At 33.6% G+C, this 23445-nt stretch overlaps 1 protein-coding gene across 5 annotated transcripts in view; it reads left to right on the forward strand.

Annotated features, from left to right (window-relative positions):
• Positions 1–23088, forward strand: part of LOC143241837 (high affinity cAMP-specific and IBMX-insensitive 3',5'-cyclic phosphodiesterase 8B-like) — a 134370-nt gene extending 111282 nt beyond the window's left edge. The window contains exons 3-7 of one of the 5 annotated variants that reach the window (XM_076485110.1): positions 12334–12402; positions 16151–16290; positions 18500–18659; positions 21085–21185; positions 22203–23083. In XM_076485110.1, the coding sequence (XP_076341225.1) occupies positions 12334–12402; positions 16151–16290; positions 18500–18659; positions 21085–21185; positions 22203–22259 (527 nt within the window). In that variant the 3' untranslated portion in view covers positions 22260–23083. Of the gene's footprint in view, positions 1–12321; positions 12403–16150; positions 16291–18499; positions 18660–21084; positions 21186–22202 lie in introns of all 5 variants that reach the window. The other 4 variants (XM_076485109.1, XM_076485112.1, XM_076485111.1 and 1 more) reach the window with 4 other exon arrangements.
• The last annotated feature ends 357 nt before the right edge of the window (positions 23089–23445 follow it).

Raw genomic sequence — 23445 nt, forward strand, 5'->3', positions numbered from 1 at the left:
CTTTATCACGTAATCTTAATTTAACCTTTGTAACTTAATAGAACAAGAAGCATGTTCGTGCTCAAAGAAACAAACACGTTTTACTCTCCCTGTTGTTGTTAATATTTTTATTTTGTTATAACACAAAGGCTACGTTTCACTCTGGAATCGATACAAACTGATAAACAATTCTCAATATTAAATTATGACGCCACCGTGTGTTCGATTTAAATTTCATTTTCAGACAATACGTGAAGTAAGACTTGTATCGACTGAGAACATTACTTTAGACTTTGTTTCGGCATGACGTTATGTGAAATCAACTCTTTTTACGGTTTCAACATCTTTTCCAAGCTTCGAACCATGATTTGGATTAACTATATTTGTCACCAGATTATTGAATTAGGCCTAATATATTTTTCACCTTTGCATTCTTTATCTAGTCCAGTAGAGATTCTTAAAATATTTTTTAAAGAATATGACACTGGTTATCCAACCACATTATATTCACCATGTGTTATGCCGAGGACGCGTATTGCTCAGTTCAGAATTAATTAATTGGTTGGATATTAATCAACACAGTGCTAGGCAGAACACTTTATATAAGTCATTGTTTCAACGAGAACTGTTATGGTGTGGCCACCTTTTACAAGCTGGTAAACAATTATTACAATTATACTTGTAATAAGACATAAGTGTTAGGCCTATTTCATTTTTAAACACTGCAATGGTTTATTTGTTTGTTTGTATTTGAGCACAAAACTACACAGTAGGCTATTTATGTTGTAACCACCAGGGATATCGAAACCAGAATTTTAGCACTATAAGTTCGGAAACATGCCACTAAGTGCCACTGTAATGTATATGGCTAATGTAGTATACTTGGAATACTATTGTTATATGTAGTTACAATTTTTTAAAAGTCATTAGAGGCTAGATAAGGAACGCATACTTGGAATACTATTGTTATATGTAGTTATAATTTTTTAAAAGTCATTAGAGGCTAGATAAGGAACGCATACTTGGAATACTATTGTTATATGTAGTTATAATTTTTTAAAAGTCATTAGAGGCTAGATAAGGAACGCATTTTATGGATAAGTCTGATTGGCCATGACGTAATTTTCTTGTTATACAAATTGTTTGTTTCAAAGCACAAAAGTTTTATATGAGTTAAATTGACGTAAAGGATTCTGTAAATAAAAAAACATACAAACAGAATTTATGAAATTACTGTAACGTTAACATCCAGTCCCAGAATCCACGAAGATATGTTTGGGGATGGATTATAAAATAAAAATATTTTAAATTCTCCCTTTGTTTTAATTTGTAATACGTATTTGAACTTCTTGCAATATCTTGAATTTCAGTTGCCTGTCAACATGGCCGAGCTCGCACTAGTTTTCAGGCTATGAAAGAATAAAACCCACATCCGTTTTTAAAATTCCACAGAACATAAGATAGTGGCCTCACATGTTGCGCAATGCAATATCTGGTTTCTCTGCTCTAGGAAACCGTTTCCTCCGGGCTTTTATATAAATAGATAAGATCAAGGAGAGCTTGACAAAGCCTAGTTGTGTTTTAAGGTGGTTAAGTACGATACCTGCTTTACCACACCTATCATACACAAAAGGAAAAAAATAGCCTAACCAACCCACTCTGTATGATTTCTGGCTGAACAATAATGGCAGTTTTCACCTGTGAGTAATGATACTTGGTTTCTAACGTTTCAAGTCCACCGCTGCATCACTGTGAATTAGGTTTAGTCTTGTATTAAGAGGAAGTTGAGCAACTACTCTTCTGTCTAACTGTTTCTAGTCTTACTTTGTTGACGGACTATCTGTTTTATTTGGAAGCTGTATTCTTTGGTTATCTTTCTCCAGCATATCTCAAAAAAATCTTTTTACGTCTTAAGGAAACGCGTCGTAAAACAAATCATCTTTTCTGTTCACGTTTGTTTTTTTGTTTTTTTTAAATGACACAGACCAGTTCCTTTTGTGGTATCTTTCTCTTCATAAGAACATTTAGTATAACAACTCTAACGAGTATCTATAGGTGCTTAGCTAATTAGGTGCATTATGTCAAACCAAGCGTGATATTAGGTTTAATGACCATAAACCCTTACGAAATTAATCTGATGACAATTAAAACGTGAAGACATTGTTTGAATTTTAACTTCTTAACGAGAATAACTCTATACAGGTAATGAAAATATACAAATTTAAATATGCAGTCAGTGACTTTAATTACGTCATTTATCAGTCAATGATTAAAGGGAGATTTAGATTTAATAGTAACTTCACAAAACAAACACTAAGAGCAAACCAAATTACAAATGAACCAATTGTTAATGGAAATAATATATCAGTTAGATCAGAGCCGTGCACGTGCTGTGCACGCGATCATCTGGCTACGTCAGTCACTCTCTGTCTTCAAACATTTGGTTAACAAGGGAGACGAAACTTGTTTTTATTTCAACAACTTATGGCTTGCTATCCCCATGTCTCAAGTGGGCTTTGGCTACCTTATTTATTTGTGCCAAAGGTTGAGTCGATATAATGTTAGACTTATAATCGTTTATCTCGGGTGTCATGACTTTATAGTGAAAAAAATATTTCATCCGAAAACGTCTTGAAACTTAAAACAATCCATGACTTATTAGTGTAAAAAGTTTTACATCAAAAGATATCTTGAAACTTAAAACAATCCATGACTTATTAGTGTAAAACGTTTTACATCAAAAGATATCTTGAAACTTAAAACAGTCCATGACTTATTAATGTGAAAATAGGTTATGCACACTTCCTCTATAATCTGTATGTTTTTCAATGTTTGGGGCTTAGTACCTCATGGTCCTCGAGAACAACTCCAACATGTAGTACCGTAGTAGACTAGAGGTAAGGTCAAGAGACCTGGTTCCATGATACCTAGGAAACCTGATTTGGTGGTGAATTTGTTTCACCCTGTAGTTTTTGTTTGTTTGTTTGTAATTAAGCACAAAGCGAAATGTGGAATCTGTGCTCTGCCCACCAGGGGTATCGAAACCCAGTTTCTAGCGGTGTGAGTGCGCAGACATACTGGTTTGCCACTGGAAAGCACAAGCGTTGTTGGTTTTGTTTTACATTTAGATAGGTACACAAAAATAAACATAAAAGTGTCCATGTTTCACTGCAGCTGTCGAAAGGGAAAACGGAAAAAACGTGATTTTGTACTCTGTGAAACCCAGGCTTATCTCTGTGCACGTGAATTACTTTTTTTTTCAGCATCAGATGCGTGATTCGTTTTCAGTCCACACAAACCAGATGTCGTATTTCCGACAACACTTGAGCAGCAAAGAACATTTCAAGGTAAGGAACAGTTCTTGCGCATGAATGTTCTCCATTCTGTGGCGGAAGAAAATATAAAAAAAATATTATAATGGAGTCTTAATACATTGAACTTGGATATTGAGATATATCCCGAAATGTTCTAGGACGCTGCTTAAAAATTAAACAATTATAGACATCTAGGTATAACAAATATATGTTCGAAAAAATTATTTTGTTTAGTTTTTTTTTTCATTTATCCATTTCTTTTTTTCACTTTCACCATCACTTCCTTAGCTTTGAGACAACGTTTTGAAAGTCATACCTTCTAGTATCATTTTTTTGTGTTGGTGTTACTGAACCAGTGTGAGCGTGTCAAATTCCAACTGAATGGCAGACAGGCCACGCTTGCTCTGTTGTTGCGGAATTCTGATGTCGGTTTCTAGAACCCTTTTTTACTCTCTTAGTGATCACTTGGACGATTTTAATTCTCTAAATAATTTGCGTAATCTCTATGCAGTGATCAAACCCCAAATTCTAGCGTTATAAGCTTTCGAGGCTACCGTCAAATCAACGGGCGCCTAGGAGTTTCTCGTTTTTCAGTTGTTAAGCACAAAGCTGCACGATCGGCTATCTGTTTCATGCCCACAATAGGGTTCGAAACACAAACTTTAGCATTATAAATTTATACACTTAGCACCGATTCACCGTAAGTCGAGGTGTTTTTGACCAAAGTAATTGACAGAATGTTAAGATATGAGAATACTTTGAGTAACCAGCTGACCAGTAACTAGCAAGTGATGATGAAAAACATCAATACAAAGATGTATATATGTAATGTAAGTGGTCTTTCAACAGTAACACGTGGGCTCGTTCACTCGTGTGGAGTTCTTTTCTCGTTTTCTTTATTGTATACCAACTGATGCGTGATCATAAGTGATCAGGTAGAAACCCAAGGCTTATTACGTCCTTCATGATTGGAGAACTAGTCCTCTGTTGTCCTAGAGTGGACTTAATTTGTATAATTTCGTTACATGTTTGGAGTTTAACTTACAAAATTCCCTTTTCTCTAAATCGAACTTACCATATCCGCGATGGCAGCGTCATTTGTTGTCTATTTATTACTTGCAGCTGTGAGTTTGACTTCAGTATCAAAACGTCCTTGAAATGGAAGAAACATGTTTTTAAGCTCTTATTTTATAACAGCTTAGATTTCCACCCATGACCGGATAAAAGAAGATTAAATTGAGTCATTAGAGAACAACATATGAAACTGGTGTAACGATGAATAGAATTATGTTCTATTTCAAGATAAAAAAATCTTCATAATAAGACTAGTAACTAATTACGTGTCTTTCTACTGCCCAATCAATAGAATATGTATAATTTCATTGACATTTTTGTTTGTTTTCACACACGAGCTATCTTTACATGCCAGTCTGTCATTCTGAACCCAAAGACTGGTGCCGCCATCTATTGGGCAACTCTTGTTTGATCGAACAGTGGGGTTTCACATTCACTGCTTTGGCGCGCCAAAAAGCACGGAGCACATATTTGCGGTCATGGAATGCGAACCTTGAACCTTCGGATTTACAATTCCTGCACACTAAACACTAGGCGCAGGTCAACCTATTGCTGTCGGTTGTCCAACGATGCAAAGTTGAAATGAAATATAATCACTAATTGATTGAACCCTCCGGAACGAATCAACAATTGATTGAACCCTCCGGAACGAGTCACCAATTGATTGAACCCTCCGGAACGAATCACCAATTGATTGAACCCTCCGGAACGAATCACAAATTGATTTAACCCTCCGGAACGAATCACCAATTGATTTAACCCTCCGGAACGAATCATCAATTGATTTAACCCTCCGGAACGAATCACCAATTGATTGAACCATCCGGAACGAATCATCAATTGATTGAACCCTCCGGAACGAATCACTAATTGATTGAATTCTCCGGAACGAATCGTCAAATAATTAAAATAGTCTGTAATTTCCACTTGCGGTTTATATTGATTGATTTGTTCTAGTGCAGTTTTCACAACCGATTTCTGACTGTCTGTATCATTTTGTTCTTTCAGTATGGTTATAGTTACCAGTTGATACGTTTTTTCAAAGTCCTTAAATCGTGGCCAGGTGTCAACGGATTGGAAGTTAGCTAATTTCACTCGTCTTTTCACAGAAGGTAGTAACTGTCCCAGTAATTATAGGGCGATTAGTTTTATATCAGTTGTGGAAAACGTTTTGGAAAATCTGTTAAAACGTGCTTTGCAAAATCAGAATTTTATTGAATAGCCAATATGGTTTGAACTATAAATCTTTTGAGATTCTTTGAAAAGGTTACTCGTTATGTAGATGTACCAGGTGTACCTGGATTTTCAGAAAGTATTTGACAAAGTCCACATAAAAGACTTTTATAGAAACTTATCTCTATTGGTGTGAGAGATGAGTTAACTATTTGGATAGAACAGTGGCTTGATGGAAGAAAACAGGGTTATTATAAATGGAGTTTAGTCAAATTGGATTAATGTTACAAGTGAGGTACCTCATGGTTCAGTCTTAGGACCTTTGATCTTTTTTATTTACATCAGTGACATATTGAATGAATGGTCAATAAATTATTTAAATGCACTGATGATATTAAGATGTTGGTGACTGTGAACAGGATGTTACTGATTAATGAAATGATTTAGATCATTTAGTTAATTGGATAAATAAATGGTTTTAATTATAATAAATGTAACATAATGTATGTAGTTTATCATAATTTGAATTATAGGTATAATATAGATGTGAATAACCTTAACAGTGTTATGAAGGAAAGAGATCTTGGTGTAATGGTTGATCAGTCTCTAAAGTCATCCAATCAGTGTTGTTGTTAGTAGTAGTAGGACAAATAGGATTTTAGGTTGTATTTACAGAAATGTTGAATACAAGTCTAAAGAGGTTATAATTTTCTTGTATAGGTTACTGGTTAGCCACATTTGCAATATCGTGTTCAGTGTTGGGCTCCTTACGTCAGTAAATAATTGAATTTTTGGAAATGGTTCAGAAGAAAGTTACCAGATGGAGTGGTTTTTATATGATGAGAGGTTCAAATCTCTTAAGTTGTTTTCTTTTGACAAAGATTGAAGTGTTTAAGATTAGAAAAGGAAATGACGGTGTTGATGTACCAACACTTTTCATAAGCAACAGAGAGAACAGTATAACCAGGGACGTGATTTGTCAGGGTCATCTTCAGCTACGATCAGCGTGGTTCACTTTCAGAATTAGTTGCCATCAGATGTTGTAGAGACAGTAACTTTAATTGAGTTTAAGAAAACACTTGATAAATATATGAATAATAATTGCTAACTCATAACAGTTTAGTTTAGAAGGTGGAGCAGCCGAGATGGACCAAGTTTTCTTTTGTTGTCCCTAAACATATGTGATAATCTTCCAGATAAATTGAACTTTCCTCCTAGAGGACGCAGTTATAACAGCGTTACAGTGGCTGACTAAGACACAAAACTGAACGGGTGTGCGCATGGGTAATAAAATGTTTCTCCAGTCTAATGATTTTCTAAGATGTACTGCTGTTGAGGTAGCTTAATGAAACCCAAGATATCGTGTAGTGTTTGTAAAATAAACTATGTTTACTAACTGTTATTGGAAATTGTTTGTCACTAGGTTTTTAAAAGCATTGTGCAGAATGTCGTTGTTTAGGACGAGAAATGAACTTGATAATTGTATCAATAACACTATGTAACACAAATTATGTTCCTGGATAGTATGTGTTATTTCGTAATTGCGTATGTCGTAAAAGTACAGAAAATGGCCATTATTCCCTTCAAACTTTGCTTTTGTAACCTGGATAATGAAATTTAGAAATTAACCTAACTTCAATGTAAAAACGGGCAAATTTGCACATTTTCCTTTACATAAGGTCTGAATAAAACAACATATGAATCAAGATTTACATGTATTTGTACTAATTTTATATAAAAATGAACAAAAATGTTTAGAAGTGGGTAGTTTTTCTAGATTTGCGACTGTAATGTAAATCACTTTGAATTTATTAAGATGAGTGTTAAGGATATGGACTTTCAGGGACATCCTGTAGTCCATTTTGCTGTAGTTCTTCACCAGAGCTTCAACCAGTTCCACATAATTTTCGGTCTTGTGATTGCCCAAGAAGCCCCGAATCACTGCGACAATGCTGCCCCAAGTTTTTTCCTTCCTACTGAGCTTCTTGGGGAATTCTGTGCACTCCAGGATCTTCTTTGTGGTCCAACGAAGACACCAGCTCTGACCTTTGCCTCAGACAGCCTCAGAAGTTTCGAAGGCACTTGAAGGCTGCAGTCTCCTTATCAAGTGCTGTGACAAATTGTTTCATAAGACTCAATTTTATGTGCAACGGTGGGAACAACACCTTCTGGAGGTCCACTAGTGGCTCACATTTGACATTGTGCCTCCCCACAGAGAACTCAGCCCGTTGCAGCCAGTGCTTCCTGTTGTAGTGCGCTGAGGTATCCCTGCTGTCCCAAAGGCAAAGATAACAGGGAAACTTGGTAAAGCCTCCTTGGAGACCCATCAGGAATGCCACCATTTTGAGGTCTCCAATAATCTCCCAGCCATACTTCAAGACTTCTGGCAAGGTCTTGATGCTGTTGTATTCCTCTTTGAGGTGCACCGAATGAGCTAGGGGAAGAGACGGATACTTATTCCCGTTATGGAGCAGCACAGCTTTAAGGCTTCTGGATTCGTCTGAAGAATGCTTGCAGCTTCTTGATGTCATCTCAGGTAAAATCAGATAGGTCTATGTGTTCACTAAAGCAGCTAGAACTAAACTGAAGTGGTGAGTGGTGAGCCCCTGTATATATATTTCTATGGAGAATTCTTAAAAATTCTTTCAAGTTCGAGAAAATTCTCTATCAGCTAACTGAAATGTTCTGGAAAAGGGGTAAATTTGAAAATTTCATCACCCAGGTCACAAAACAAAGTTTGAAGAGAAAAATAGGTCTTTTCCATTTACTTCAGACATAAACAATTGGGAAATAACACTTTCTGCCCAGGAACAAGAAAAAGTAAAAATTGTATTACATAATATAATGAGGGCCAGCATTAAGATCTTTTTATAAATAGCTTTAGTTCAGCTTAATGGATGATAGAGTCGAATTGGACCAGTAAATATATTGTTGTCTCTATCTGTAGACGTCATCTTATTGTGTTTTGTCTAGTTGTCTCAATCTGATTCCGGTTATTGATTTATTTGCTTTGCTTCTTTGAGAAACTAAAACTATTTGGTTTTTCAATTCTTCGTGTTTGTTCCTCCTTTTATTCATCAACAATTGGTAGATTTATGACTTAAAAACAAAACAGAAGTGATCAAATGTCCAATATTCTTGAACATTTAAATCACAATACCTTATTTTTATAACTGAAATGGGCGTGACAGATTACACTTACAATCGGGATTTCGATTTCTTACTTTCATTATTACCCAGACCTTTTTTAGTCTAAATTTCATTTTTATTTCTCAAACTAGAGTTAAATGTTAATGTAATTTATATTCACTAGAGGGACAACTACAGATAAAGTTTGTTCGTTTGAACTCTAAGCACAAATCTACACAATAAACTGTCTGCTACTTAATACTGTGACTATTATTCACTGTTACTTAATATTGTCATTATTATTCACTGTTACTTAATATGGCCATTGTTACTCACTGTTACATAATATGGCCATTGTTACTCACTGTTCATTAATACTGTGACTATTATTCACTGTTACTTAATAGTGTCATCGTTATTCATTGTTAATTAATAGTGTCATTATTATTCACTGTTACATAATAGTGTCATTGTTATTCATTGTTACTCAATAGTGTCATTATTATTCATTGTTACTTAATAGTGTCATTGTTATTCACTGTTTATTAATATTGTCATTGTTATTCATTGCTAATTAATAGTGTCACTATTATTCACTGTTACTTAATATTGTCATTGTTATTCACTGTTCATTAATAGTGTCATTATTATTCACTGTTACTTAATATTGTCATTGTTATTCATTGTTAATTAAGAGTTTCACTATTATTCACTGTTACTTAATAGTGTCATTGTTATTCATTGTTAATTAATAGTGTCATTATTATTCACTGTTACTTAATATTGTCATTGTTATTCATTGTTAATTAATAGTGTCATTATTATTCACTGTTACTTAATACTGTCATTGTTATTCAATGTTAATTAAGTGTCATTATTATTCACTGTTACTTAATAGTGTCATTGTTATTCATTGTTAATTAATATTGTCATTGTTATTCACTGTTAATTAAGTGTCATTATTATTTACTGTTACGTAATATTGTCATTATTAATTAAGAGTTTCACTATTATTCACTGTTACTTAATAGTGTCATTGTTATTCATTGTTAATTAATAGTGTCATTATTATTTACTGTTACTTAATATTGTCATTGTTAATTAAGAGTTTCACTATTATTCACTGTTACTTAATAGTGTCATTGTTATTCATTGTTAACTAATAGTGTCATTGTTATTCACTGTTAATTGTCATTATTATTTACTGTTACTTAATATTGTCATTCTTAGTTAAGAGTTTCACTATTATTCACTGTTACTTAATAGTGTCATTGTTATTCACTGTTAATTAAGTCTCATTATTATTTACTGTTACTTGATATTGTCATTGTTAATTAAGAGTTTCACTATTATTCACTGTTACTTAATAGTGTCATTGTTATTCATTGTTAATTAATAGTGTCATTATTATTCACTGTTACTTAATAGTGTCATTGTTATTCATTGTTACTTAATAGTGTCATTGTTATTCACTGTTACATAATAGTGTCATTGTTATTCACTGTTAATTAAGTGTCATTATTATTTACTGTTACTTAATATTGTCATTGTTAATTAATAGTTTCACTATTATTCACTGTTACTTAATAGTGTCATTGTTATTCATTGGTAATTAATAGTGTCATTATTATTCATTGTTACTTAATATTGTCATTGTTATTCATTGTTAATTAATAGTGTCACTATTATTCATTGTTACTTAATATTGTCATTGTTATTCATTGTTAATTAATAGTTTCACTATTATTCACTGTTACTTAATATTGTCATTGTTATTCATTGTTACTTAATAGTGTCATTATTATTCATTGTTACATAATAGTGTCATTGTTATTCACTGTTTATTAATATTGTCATTGTTATTCATTGCTAATTAATAGTGTCACTATTATTCACTGTTACTTAATAGTGTCATTGTTATTCATTGTTAATTAATAGTGTCATTATTATTCATTGTTACTTAATAGTGTCATTGTTATTCACTGTTAATTAAGTGTCATTATTATTCACTGTTACTTAATAGTGTCATTGTTATTCATTGTTACTTAATAGTGTCATTGTTATTCAATGTTAATTAATAGTGTCATTATTATTCATTGTTAATTAATAGTGTCACTATTATTTATTGTTGATTAATAGTTTCACTATTATTCACTGTTACTTAATAGTGTCATTGTTATTCATTGTTACTTAATAGTGTCATTGTTATTCATTGTTAATTAATAGTGTTATTATTATTTACTGTTACTTAATATTGTCATTGTTAATTAAGAGTTTCACTATTATTCACTGTTACTTAATAGTGTCATTGTTATTCATTGTTAACTAATAGTGTCATTGTTATTCATTGTTAATTAAGTGTCATTGTTATTCACTGTTAATTAAGTGTCATTATTATTTACTGTTACTTAATATTGTCATTGTTAATTAAGAGTTCCACTATTATTCACTGTTACTTAATAGTGTCATTGTTATTCATTGTTAATTAATAGTGTCATTATTATTCACTGTTACTTAATATTGTCATTGTTATTCATTGTTAATTAATAGTGTCATTGTTATTCATTGTTAATTAATAGTGTCATTATTATTTACTGTTACTTAATATTGTCATTGTTAATTAAGAGTTTCACTATTATTCACTGTTACTTAATAGTGTCATTGTTATTCATTGTTAATTAATAGTGTCATTATTATTCACTGTTACTTAATATTGTCATTGTTATTCATTGTTAATTAATAGTGTCATTATTATTCACTGTTACTTAATATTGTCATTGTTATTCATTGTTAATTAATAGTGTCATTATTATTCACTGTTACTTAATATTGTCATTGTTATTCATTGTTAATTAATAGTGTCATTATTATTTACTGTTACGTAATGTTGTCATTATTAATTAAGAGTTTCTCTATTATTCACTGTTACGTAATGTTGTCATTATTAATTAAGAGTTTCTCTATTATTCACTGTTACGTTATGTTGTCATTATTAATTAAGAGTTTCTCTATTATTCACTGTTACTTAATAGTGTCATTGTTATTCATTGTTAATTAATAGTGTCATTATTATTCATTGTTACTTAATAGTGTCATTGTTATTCATTGTTACTTAATAGTGTCATTGTTATTCATTGTTAATTAATAGTGTTATTATTATTTACTGTTACTTAATATTGTCATTGTTAATTAAGAGTTTCACTATTATTCACTGTTACTTAATAGTGTCATTATTATTCATTGTTACTTAATAGTGTCATTGTTATTCACTGTTAATTAAGTGTCATTATTATTTACTGTTACGTAATGTTGTCATTATTAATTAAGAGTTTCTCTATTATTCACTGTTACGTAATATTGTCATTGTTAATTAAGAGTTTCTCTATTATTCACTGTTACTTAATAGTGTCATTGTTATTCATTGTTAATTAATAGTGTCATTATTATTCACTGTTACTTAATATTGTCATTGTTATTCACTATTATTTAATAGTGTCATTGTTATTCACTATAATTTAATAGTGTCTTCATTTTCAATGTTAATTAATAGTGTCATTGTTGTTATAACTCCGTATTTCTTCTGGTGAATAAATAGTTTATAAGATTTACAAATATGTACGCATTTTAAATTTATTTATTGGTGTTTTAACAGACAACACACAAGAAAACACAGAAGTGGAATCTGAAGGAAAACATTTGAATATTTCTAAATCAGAACATGCTCTCATTCAAAGTAAGTTTGACTTATTGTGACAGTCGACTAACGTTCTTGTCTTAGGTGTATCATAATTACATAACTCTAAACAGTTTCTGTTTAACTGGTTCAATTCAATGTATTTGCTTTATTTCAGTAAGGACTTTATAACCAGTGTGTTAATCTTTATTGTAATAACATTTCTTAAACTAATCATTATGTAAAGTATCGATATGAGGAAACGCACTAACAATTAAAGTGTTGACGTGACGAACAAACATAAACTTTGAAGAAAGAACTGATGAAACACATGAACAAAACATTCATGAGAAAATGACATCGAATTCACCGAATGTTGATATCTTAATAACGAACGTCATAAAAAGGTGAGAGAGTTCGGTGAGCAAACGTAACATGGAAGAGAATTTGATAGTCGATCGAAAATACAAGTAAATATTCCAGAAGATGAAGGAAACAGAAGTAGTGTATTGTTAAGACAGGTGGGAAATTTGTAAGACAGACAGATGGATATAGTGAAGATTAAGGGAAGACGAGTGGGAAATTTGTAAGACAGACAGATGGATATAGTAAAGATTAAGGGAAGACGAGTGGGAAATTTGTAAGACAGATGGATATAGTAAATCTTAAGGGAAGACGAGTGGGAAATTTGTAAGACAGACAGATGGATATACTAAAGATTAAGGGAAGACGAGTGGGAAATTTGTAAGACAGACAGATGGATATACTAAAGATTAAGGGAAGACGAGTGGGAAATTTGTAAGACAGACAGATGGATATAGTAAAGATTAAGGGAAGAAGACGAGTGGGAATTTGTAAGACAGATGGATATAGTAAATCTTAAGGGAAGACAATGAGGGAAATTGTAAGACAGACAGAGGATATAGCAAAAGATTAAAGAAGAAAACAGTGGGAAATTTGTGAGACAGACAGATGGATATACCAAAGATTAAGGAAAGACGAGTGGAAAAATTTGTAAGACACAGACAGATGGATATAGTAAAGATTAAGGAAGACGAGTAGGAATTTGTAAGACAAACAGATGGATATAGTAAAGATTAAGGGAAGACAGTGGAAAATTGTAAAAGACAGACAGATGGATATAGTAAAATTAAGTGAAGACAAGTGGAAATTTGTAAGACAGACAGATGGATATAGTAAAAGATTAAGGGAAGACGAGTAGAATTTATAAGACAGACAGATGGATATAGTAAAAGATTAAGGAAGACAGAGTGGAATTTGTAAGACAGACAGATGGATATAGTAAAGATTAAGGGAAGACGAGTGGGGAATTTGTAAGACAGACAGATGGATATAGTAAAGATTAAGGGAAGACGAGTGGGAAATTTGTAAGACAGACAGATGGATATAACAAAGATAAAGGGAAGACGAGTGGGATATTTGTAAGACAGAAAGATGGATATAGTAAAGATTAAGGAAAGACGAGTGGGATATTTGTAAGACAGAAAGATGGATATAATAAAGATTAAGGGAAAACGAGTGGAGAATTTGTAAGACAGACAGATGGATATAGTATAGATTAAGGGAAGACGATTGGGTAATTTGTAAGACAGACAGATGGATATAGTAAAGATTAAGGGAAGACGAGTGGGGAATTTGTAAGACAGACAGATGGATATAGTAAAGATTAAGGGAAGACGAGTGGGGAATTTGTAAGACAGACAGATGGATATAGTAAAGATTAAGGGAAGACGAGTGGGAAATTTGTAAGACAGACAGATGGATATAACAAAGATAAAGGGAAGACGAGTGGGATATTTGTAAGACAGAAAGATGGATATAGTAAAGATTAAGAAAAGACGAGTGGGATATTTGTAAAGACAAAAAAGATGGATATAATAAAGACTAAGGAAAACGAGTGGAGAATTGTAAATCGTCAGACAGATGGATATAGTATAGATTAAGGAGAAGACGATTGGGTAATTTGGAAGACAGACAGATGGATATAGTAAAAGATTAAGGAAAGACGAGTGGAAAATTTGTAAGACAAAGCAGATGGATATAGTGAAGATTAAGAAAAGACAACGAGTGGATATTTGTAAGACAGAAAGATGGATATAATAAAGATTAAGGGAAAACGAGTGGAGAATTTGTAAGACAGACAGATGGATATAGTATAGATTAAGGGAAGACGATTGGGTAATTTGGAAGACAGACAGATGGATATAGTAAAGATTAAGGGAAGACGATTGGGTAATTTGGAAGACAGACAGATGGATATAGTAAAAGATTAAGAAGACGATTGGGTAATTTGTAAGACAGACAGATGGATATAGTATAGATTAAGGGAAGACGATTGGGTAATTTGTAAGACAGACAGATGGATATAGTATAGATTAAGGGAAGACGATTGGGTAATTTGGAAGACAGACAGATGGATATAGTAAAGATTAAGGGAAGACGATTGGGTAATTTGTAAGACAGAAAGATGGATATAATAAAGATTAAGGGAAAACGAGTGGAGAATTTGTAAGACAGACAGATGGATATAGTATAGATTAAGGGAAGACGATTGGGTAATTTGGAAGACAGACAGATGGATATAGTAAAGATTAAGGGAAGACGAGTGGGAAATTTGTAAGACAGGCAGATGGATATAGTGAAGATTAAGGAAAGACGAGTGGGATATTTGTAAGACAGAAAGATGGATATAATAAAGATTAAGGGAAAACGAGTGGGGAATTTGTAAGACAGACAGATGGATATAGTATAGATTAAGGGAAGACGATTGGGTAATTTGGAAGACAGGCAGATGGATATAGTGAAGATTAAGGGAATAAAGTTAATAGAATTAAGGGAATAACAATAACATATGGATGAACAGCAACAGCTAGATGAACAACAACAAATAGATGAACAGCAACAGATAGGTGAACAACATATATATATGAACAGCAACAGATAGGTGAACAGCAACATATAGATGAACAGCAATAGATAGGTGAACAACATATGGGTGAACAACAACAGATAGGTAAAACAAGTTAGACATGAAAGACGACAGAATAATGAAAATGCTATTGGTGATGAAGTTGGTCTTTACACGCACGTGCAGAAGAAACATTATTTAAGAAGATAGTCTAAAATCTAGAAGTTAGTGAATCCGAGGTTGGAAAGATTAGAATGGGTATAGCAGTTTCCTCGACATTAAAACATGACTCACTTAGCTCACTTACCACACATAACATTACACTTAGCTCACTTACCACACATAACATTACACTTAGCTCACCACACACAACATTACACTTAGCTCACCACACATAACATTACACTTAGCTCACTTACCACACATAACATTACACATCTAGCTATGTTATCATGCGGAATACGACCCACTTAGTTGACTTTCCACCCGAAACAGGACACATTTAGCTGTGTTATCAAATGAAATATGACTCGATTAGCTGTATTATCATACGGAACATAACTCACCAAGCTGCGTTTCCACGCAAAACATGAAACATTTAGCTGTGTTATCGTACGGAACACGAGTCATTCAGGTGTGTCATCAAACTATATTTTCTGTTTCTTGAGTAGATAATTTAAATATGAAAAACTATGGTTTTTCTCACCAAAAATTATAATGGATTCAGAGACATAAACTGCATGTTAAACGCTGTTTCCACTTCTAACACGGTTATTCTTAAACAAGTGACCACACTTACTACTTCAGAGTTCGGGAGTTTCTTTCCCTTTCTGTATCTATATAATACGTGTTTTGATTGTTTGGTTTCTATATTTCTAGAACTAAACCTATGTGATAGGAGATCGCATCCGATTGGTCAATTTAAAACCTTACAACGGCCCAAGCGGAATCAGCCAATCCTCAAACCAGAAATTCACCGGCAGCCTGGTATAGACGACTCTTGCAGTGGAATTACACAAGTATGGTTTGTTGAAATAAGCACGTCACACGTAAACATGAAAAACAAATTAATGTTTATGGTAAATACTTGAGGTATTTAAAGAAGTAACGAACAAATGTACCACATCCCATATACTTGTTTTTATTCTAACATAATATATTGGAAATTATCCTAAAACAAACACCAAAAACGAATTTTATATTTCTAGTATATCCTAATATTTTGACTAGACTTGTCAATAACTAACAGTTATTGTAACTCAGACAAATTCAGACTTGTCAATAACGAACACTTATTGTAACTCAGACAAGTTCAGACGTGTCAATAACTAACACTTATTGTAATTCAGACAAGTTCAGACTTGTAAATAACTAACACTTATTGTCACTCAGACAAGTTCAGACTTGTAAATAACTAACACTTATTGTCACTCAGACAAGATCAGACGTGCCAATAACTAACACTTATTGTCACTCAGACAAGTTCAGACTTGTCAATAACGAACACTTATTGTCACTCAGACAAGTTCAGACGTGTCAATAACTAACACTTATTGTAATTCAAACAAGTTCAGACTTGTAAATAACTAACACTTATTGTAATTCAAACAAGTTCAGACTTGTCAATAACTAACACTTATTGTAACTCAGACAAGTTCAGACGTGTCAATAACTAACACTTATTGTCACTCAGACAAGTTCAGAGTTGTCAATAACTAACAGTTATTGTAACTCAGACAAATTCAGACTTGTCAATAACGAACACTTATTGTAATTCAAACAAGTTCAGACTTGTCAATAACTAACACTTATTGTCACTCAGACAAGTTCAGAGTTGTCAATAACTAACACTTATTGTCACTCAGACAATTTCAGACTTGTAAATAACTAACATCTCTTGTCACTCAGACAAGTTCAGACTTGTAAATAACTAACATCTCTTGTCACTCAGACAAGTTCAGACTTGTAAATAACTAACACTTATTGTAACTCAGACAAGTTCAGACTTGTCAATAACTAACATTTATTGTAGCTCAGACAATTTCAGACTTGTCAATAACTAACACTTATTGTAACTCAGACAAGTTCAGAGTTGTCAATAACTAACACTTATTGTCACTCAGACAAGTTCAGACTTGTAAATAACTAACACTTATTGTAATTCAAACAAGTTCAGACTTGTCAATAACTAACACTTATTGTCACTCAGACAAGTTCAGACTTGTAAATAACTAACACTTATTGTAACTCAGACAAGTTCAGACGTGTCAATAACTAACACTTATTGTAATTCAAACAAGTTCAGACTTGTAAATAAATAACACTTATTGTAACTCAGACAAATTCAGACTTGTCAATAACGAACACTTATTGTCACTCAGACAAGTTCAGACGTGTCAATAACTAACACTTATTGTAACTCAGACAAGTTCAGACTTGTAAATAACTAACACTTATTGTAATTCAAACAAGTTCAGACTTGTCAATAACTAACACTTATTGTCACTCAGACAAGTTCAGACTTGTAAATAACTAACACTTATTGTAACTCAGACAAGTTCAGACGTGTCAATAACTAACACTTATTGTCACTCAGACAAGTTCAGAGTTGTCAATAACTAACACTTATTGTCACTCAGACAAGTTCAGACTTGTAAATAACTAATATCTCTTGTCACTCAGACAAGTTCAGACTTGTCAATAACTAACACTTATTGTAGCTCAGACAATTTCAGACTTGTCAATAACTAACACTTATTGTAACTCAAACAAGTTCAGAGTTGTCAATAACTAACACTTATTGTAACTCAGACAAGTTCAGACTTGTCAATAACTAACACTTATTGTAACTCAGACAAGTTCAGACTTGTCAATAACTAACACTTATTGTAACTCAGACAAGTTCAGACTTGTCAATAACTAACACTTATTGTAACTCAGACAAATAGAGACACTTTATTTTACCATCACAAATTTAATGACTGGTAAAGTACGTTTTTCCTTCCTAATAAACTCATTTGAATTTTAATTAAAAAAGAAGTTATTCGGAATATTTTGAATTGTTCATTAGAATTGTTTGTTAACGTTTTTATATCAATCTCTAAATGTCAGTTAATATCTGATAAACGCTTCAGTATTTTTATTGTAAATAAACAGAAATTACCGATTTCAAAATAACGTCATTCAAAATCTGCCTCTGTACCCTTTTCCCTCTATTCGCCTCTCAAGTGTATTCTTGATAGCGCTAAACAGTGGGCCTTCAACACTTTCACGTTGGATGTGGTCACGGGAGGGCGCCCTCTGTCAGTACTATTGGTTCACTTATTCCAGCAATATGGACTCATCAAGGACTTCCAGCTGGATGTACTAAAAGTGTACAAGTGTTTCAGTAAGTACAATTCATTGTCATCCTATCTATCTGTCTTTAGCATAGTTAAGTTTATCTATCTATCTTTAGGACAGTTAAGTTTGTCTATATATCTTTAGGACAGTTAAGTTTGTCTATCTATCTTTAGAACAGTTAAGTTTGTCTATCTATCTTTAGCATAGTTAAGTTTGTCTATCTATCTTTATGTCAGTTAAGTTTGTCTATCTATCTTTAGGATAGTTAAGTTTGTCTATTTATCTTTAGGATAGTTAAGTTTGTCTATCTATCTTTAGGACAGTTAAGTTTGTGTGCGCATTGCTTTATCAATGGCATAATTTCTTTAAGAAGTTTAGAAGAAGATGTGTGGTACCTGATAACAACAGATCAAAGAAAGGATGGTTAACTAGTAAAGGTACCTGATAACAACAGATCAAAGAAAGGGCGGTTAATTAGTAAAGGTACCTGATAACAACAGAACAAAGAAAGGGTGGTTAACTAGTAAAGGTACCTGATAACAACAGATCAAAGAAAGGGTGGTTAAGTAGTAAAGGTACCTGATAACAACAGATCAAAGAAAGGGTGGTTAAGTAGTAAAGGTACCTGATAACAACAGAACAAAGAAAGGGTGGTTATGTAGTAAAGGTACCTGATAACAACAGATCAAAGAAAGGGTGGTTAAGTAGTAAAGGTACCTGATAACAACAGCTCAAAGAAAGGGTGGTTAAGTAGTAAAGGTACCTGATAACAACAGAACAAAAGAAAAGGTGGTTAAGTAGTAAAGGTATCTGATAACAACAGAACAAAGAAAGGGTGGTTAAGTAGTAAAGGTATCTGATAACAACAGAACAAAGAAAGGGTGGTTAAGTAGTAAAGGTACCTGATAACAACAGAACAACGAAAGGGTGGTTAACTAGTAAAGGTACCTGATAACAACAGAACAAAGAAAGGGTGGTTAAGTAGTAAAGGTACCTGATAACAACAGAACAAAGAAAGGGTGGTTAAGTAGTAAAGGTACCTGATAACAACAGAACAAAGAAAGGGTGGTTAAGGAGTAAAGGTACCTGATAACAACGGATCAAAGAAAGGGTGGTTAAGTAGTAAAGGTACCTGATAACAACAGAACAAAGAAAGGGTGGTTAAGTAGTAAAGGTACCTGATAACAACAGCTCAAAGAAAGGGTGGTTAAGTAGTAAAGGTACCTGATAACAACAGAACAAAGAAAGGGTGGTTAACTAGTAAAGGTACCTGATAACAACAGAACCAAGAAAGGGTGGTTAAGTAGTAAAGGTACCTGATAACAACAGAACAAAGAAAGGGTGGTTAAGTAGTAAAGGTACCTGATAACAACAGATCAAAGAAAGGGTGGTTAAGTAGTAAAGGTACCTGATAACAACAGAACAAAGAAAGGGTGGTTAAGTAGTAAAGGTACCTGATAACAACAGAACCAAGAAAGGGTGGTTAAGTAGTAAAGGTACCTGATAACAACAGAACAAAGAAAGGGTGGTTAAGTAGTAAAGGTACCTGATAACAACAGAACAAAGAAAGGGTGGTTAAGTAGTAAAGGTACCTGATAACAACAGGGCACGGGCTATTCGTGCAGAACTCTACATTCATTTGTTTGTTTTTCGTGGATTTTAAGAATGTCTGAACTGAGGTGAAAGGTCACCAACTCCGAATGGATAATGAAAATAACGTAACTGTAACGTATGTCACGAAATATTTCATGTTGAAATTTAACACTTACAATATTATCATACAGGCACTTACAGTAATGTGTGTCTTCTTTATTCTCGAAGTTCTAATAATATTTACTGACGTACCTCAACCTTTAATGTTATAAAATCTAAACCTTTTAAGCAACCCCGGTTTTTAATCCTAATCCAGTTAAGATAACATAAAAATATTACAAATGCGTTCTCTACGTAGTCTTCTGTTCAAGCTGTTGGTTCGTCATATCAAAATAGGCCTAGATGACAGGCTTTAGCCCTACTTTATATAATAATCGTTTCTTTTGGAAAATTATTACCAGTGTTTTAATTTTGTGTTTTCAACGAACAAATATTCAATCTTTAGGTGTTGTTGTTTTAGAGGCAGGGGCCAAAATAACCTGGGTGGCGATTGTGGGAAGTGGACGAGTCTGCTTTCGACTCGTCATCTCTTTAATTCTTTCTCATATACCTTTAGTCGACGAAGGGACATCAGTTTTAAAAGATACTCTTTCAAAGGGCTTGAGGTAATGTATATATTCATGGAATAATCGTATGAAACGATTTTGAAAAACTTACATTTAATTCCAGCTGTCTTTGAATGGACTATAAAGATATAAATTCTCTTCACTCTGGCACACCACAAAATGGAGTATTTTATTATACAGTTGCCGCTGAGAAGTTATAAAATAAAGATACGTTTTTAGAGTACTTAAGATAACCCACTTATCCATTTACAGGTCTCATTGAAGTGGGTTACCACACTGATAATCCATACCACAATGCAGTTCATGCAGCTGACGTAACTCAAGCAATGCACTGTTTCCTTCAGGAAGACATGGTAGGTACTGATCAGGTGATAGGTGTAAGTTCAATAATAGACAGTTAGTAAATGCACCAGTTTTCTAGTTCCTACTTATCAGGATACCCTTCCGTCTAACAGATATACAAAAGGTAAGCTTTTGTAGAATGTTCCTCCGAAAACGACATCTTATCTCTCGAGTGTCGTGGATAGTAACGAATCGTAAAGATTTCTCCTGAGAGTTAGATCTGTGTGTGATAGCGTTGAAGACGTGTTTAATTCATGTCTGATTTCCATCTATTCGAGTAAGAACGTTACATTGAATTTTGATCGCAAGATACCACGAATATTTCTCTGTTTATCTATCTGACGTCACAAACACTGACAACACAAACTGGGCGTCAACACTGAAACACTTGGTTTCTTTCTTTGTAAAAGCAGCATAATGGGCGACTAATATACCATCCAACCACCGCCCGGGGGGGGGGGACAGAAGACTTAGAATCGAAACGTTTAATTTCTCTATAATATAGCTACAATAACGCCAAGTGGCCTCATGCAACGTGATGCTTTGTTGATTTTTACTTTACATGTTATGGTGCGTGTACTCCTGAAGATGGCGCTCTCAGAGCACCACAACACTTAGAGTACATTTTACTTTCTAATCGCTACTATTATTATGCATCAATTTATCTATTTTTTAATAAATACTTTATAATACTACATCGATTTATATTAGACTGAAACTAGTTCCTACTACTCACACTGTAAGCTAACACACCTACACGTGTTTAGACACCCACATGTGTTTAGATACTTTGACGTCAAATAGGCTTAAAAACGTTATTAGTTCCTGTAATTCACCCTATAAATTGACACATCTTCATCGTGTTTAGGCGATGTGCAACTTTTAGTAACATTTTGCTGTCAGGAAATATTCAGTCAGAAATAGGCATACCAGACGCAGTTGGAGAAACTAGTTTAATATAATAATACTATCTGTGTTACTATAAGTCAGATTTTCAAAGGTTTCATAAGGTGTGCATTTTACTTCAGCCAATGTTAGCAATTATCAACAAGATTCGAAATCAACATCATTCTGACTATAACTAATCACCGGAAAATGAGCATCATCCTGACCATAACTGGATATAGTACAAAAACACATCATTCTGACTACAGCTGGACATAGGTCAAACCATTATTCTGACTACATCTGACACTGGACAAGGAACCTCATTCTGACTACAGCTGAACACTGGACAAGGAACATCATTCCGACTACAGCTGGACACTGGACAAGGAATATCATTCTGACTACAGCTGGACACTGGACAAGGAACATCATTCTGACTACAGCTGGAGACTGGACAAGGAACCTCATTCTGACTATAACTGGACACAGGTCAAGGAACATCATTCTGACTACAGCTGGATACTGGACAAGGAACATCATTCCGACTATAGCTGAACGCTGGAGATGAAACTTAAAGTTTCGTGAGTTCTCAGGTCCTTAGTCTCATTACAGTTTTGATATTTTCTACTCTTCAGACAGCGCCTCCTGTCCCGAACAAAATTAATACCTACCATCATAATGATGAACATTTAAAATGTAAAGTTCGAATCAAATCTTTTAGGCCTACTTATCAAATATCGGGGATTTTATGTTCTCGGAAAGCGAGGGTAAATAATGGTTCTATAGAATTATCTCTTATCCTTAAAATGATAAATACAGCGTCGTTTATTCTGCTGATATAAAACTAAGGGAAGGAAATATTAGATGTTGGGAAGTCAGTTTTATAACATGTTGAAAATTCTGCCTTGATAAGTTTTTCAATCAAACAGAGACATAGCAATTTGTTTGTTTGTTTTGGAATTTCGCACAAAGCTACTCGAGGGCTATCTGCGCTAGCCGTCCCTAATTTAGCAGTGTAAGACTAGAGGGAAGGCAGCTAGTCATCACCACCCACCGCCAACTCTTGGGCTACTCTTTTACCAACGAATAGTGGGATTTACCGTCACATTATACACCCCCACGGCTGAGAGGGCGAGAATATTTAGCGCGACGCGGGCGCGAACCCGCGACCCTCGGATTACGAGTCGCAGGCATTACGCGCTTGGCCATGCCAGGCCAAGAGACACAGCAAAGTTGTGAATGTTATGTAAAAGTCATATAGATTATAATTAATTAACTCGGTTCATACGTAAAGTTCTTCATTAATAACTGCCAGAGAGTATTACAAATAAAATGTCTTTTTCACCCCCCTCAATCAGGAGGGATATCAGTGTCTGTCCATAA

Source organism: Tachypleus tridentatus, unplaced genomic scaffold (genome assembly GCF_004210375.1).
Source record: "Tachypleus tridentatus isolate NWPU-2018 unplaced genomic scaffold, ASM421037v1 Hic_cluster_1, whole genome shotgun sequence".
Classification (NCBI taxonomy): Eukaryota; Metazoa; Arthropoda; class Merostomata; order Xiphosura; family Limulidae; genus Tachypleus; species Tachypleus tridentatus.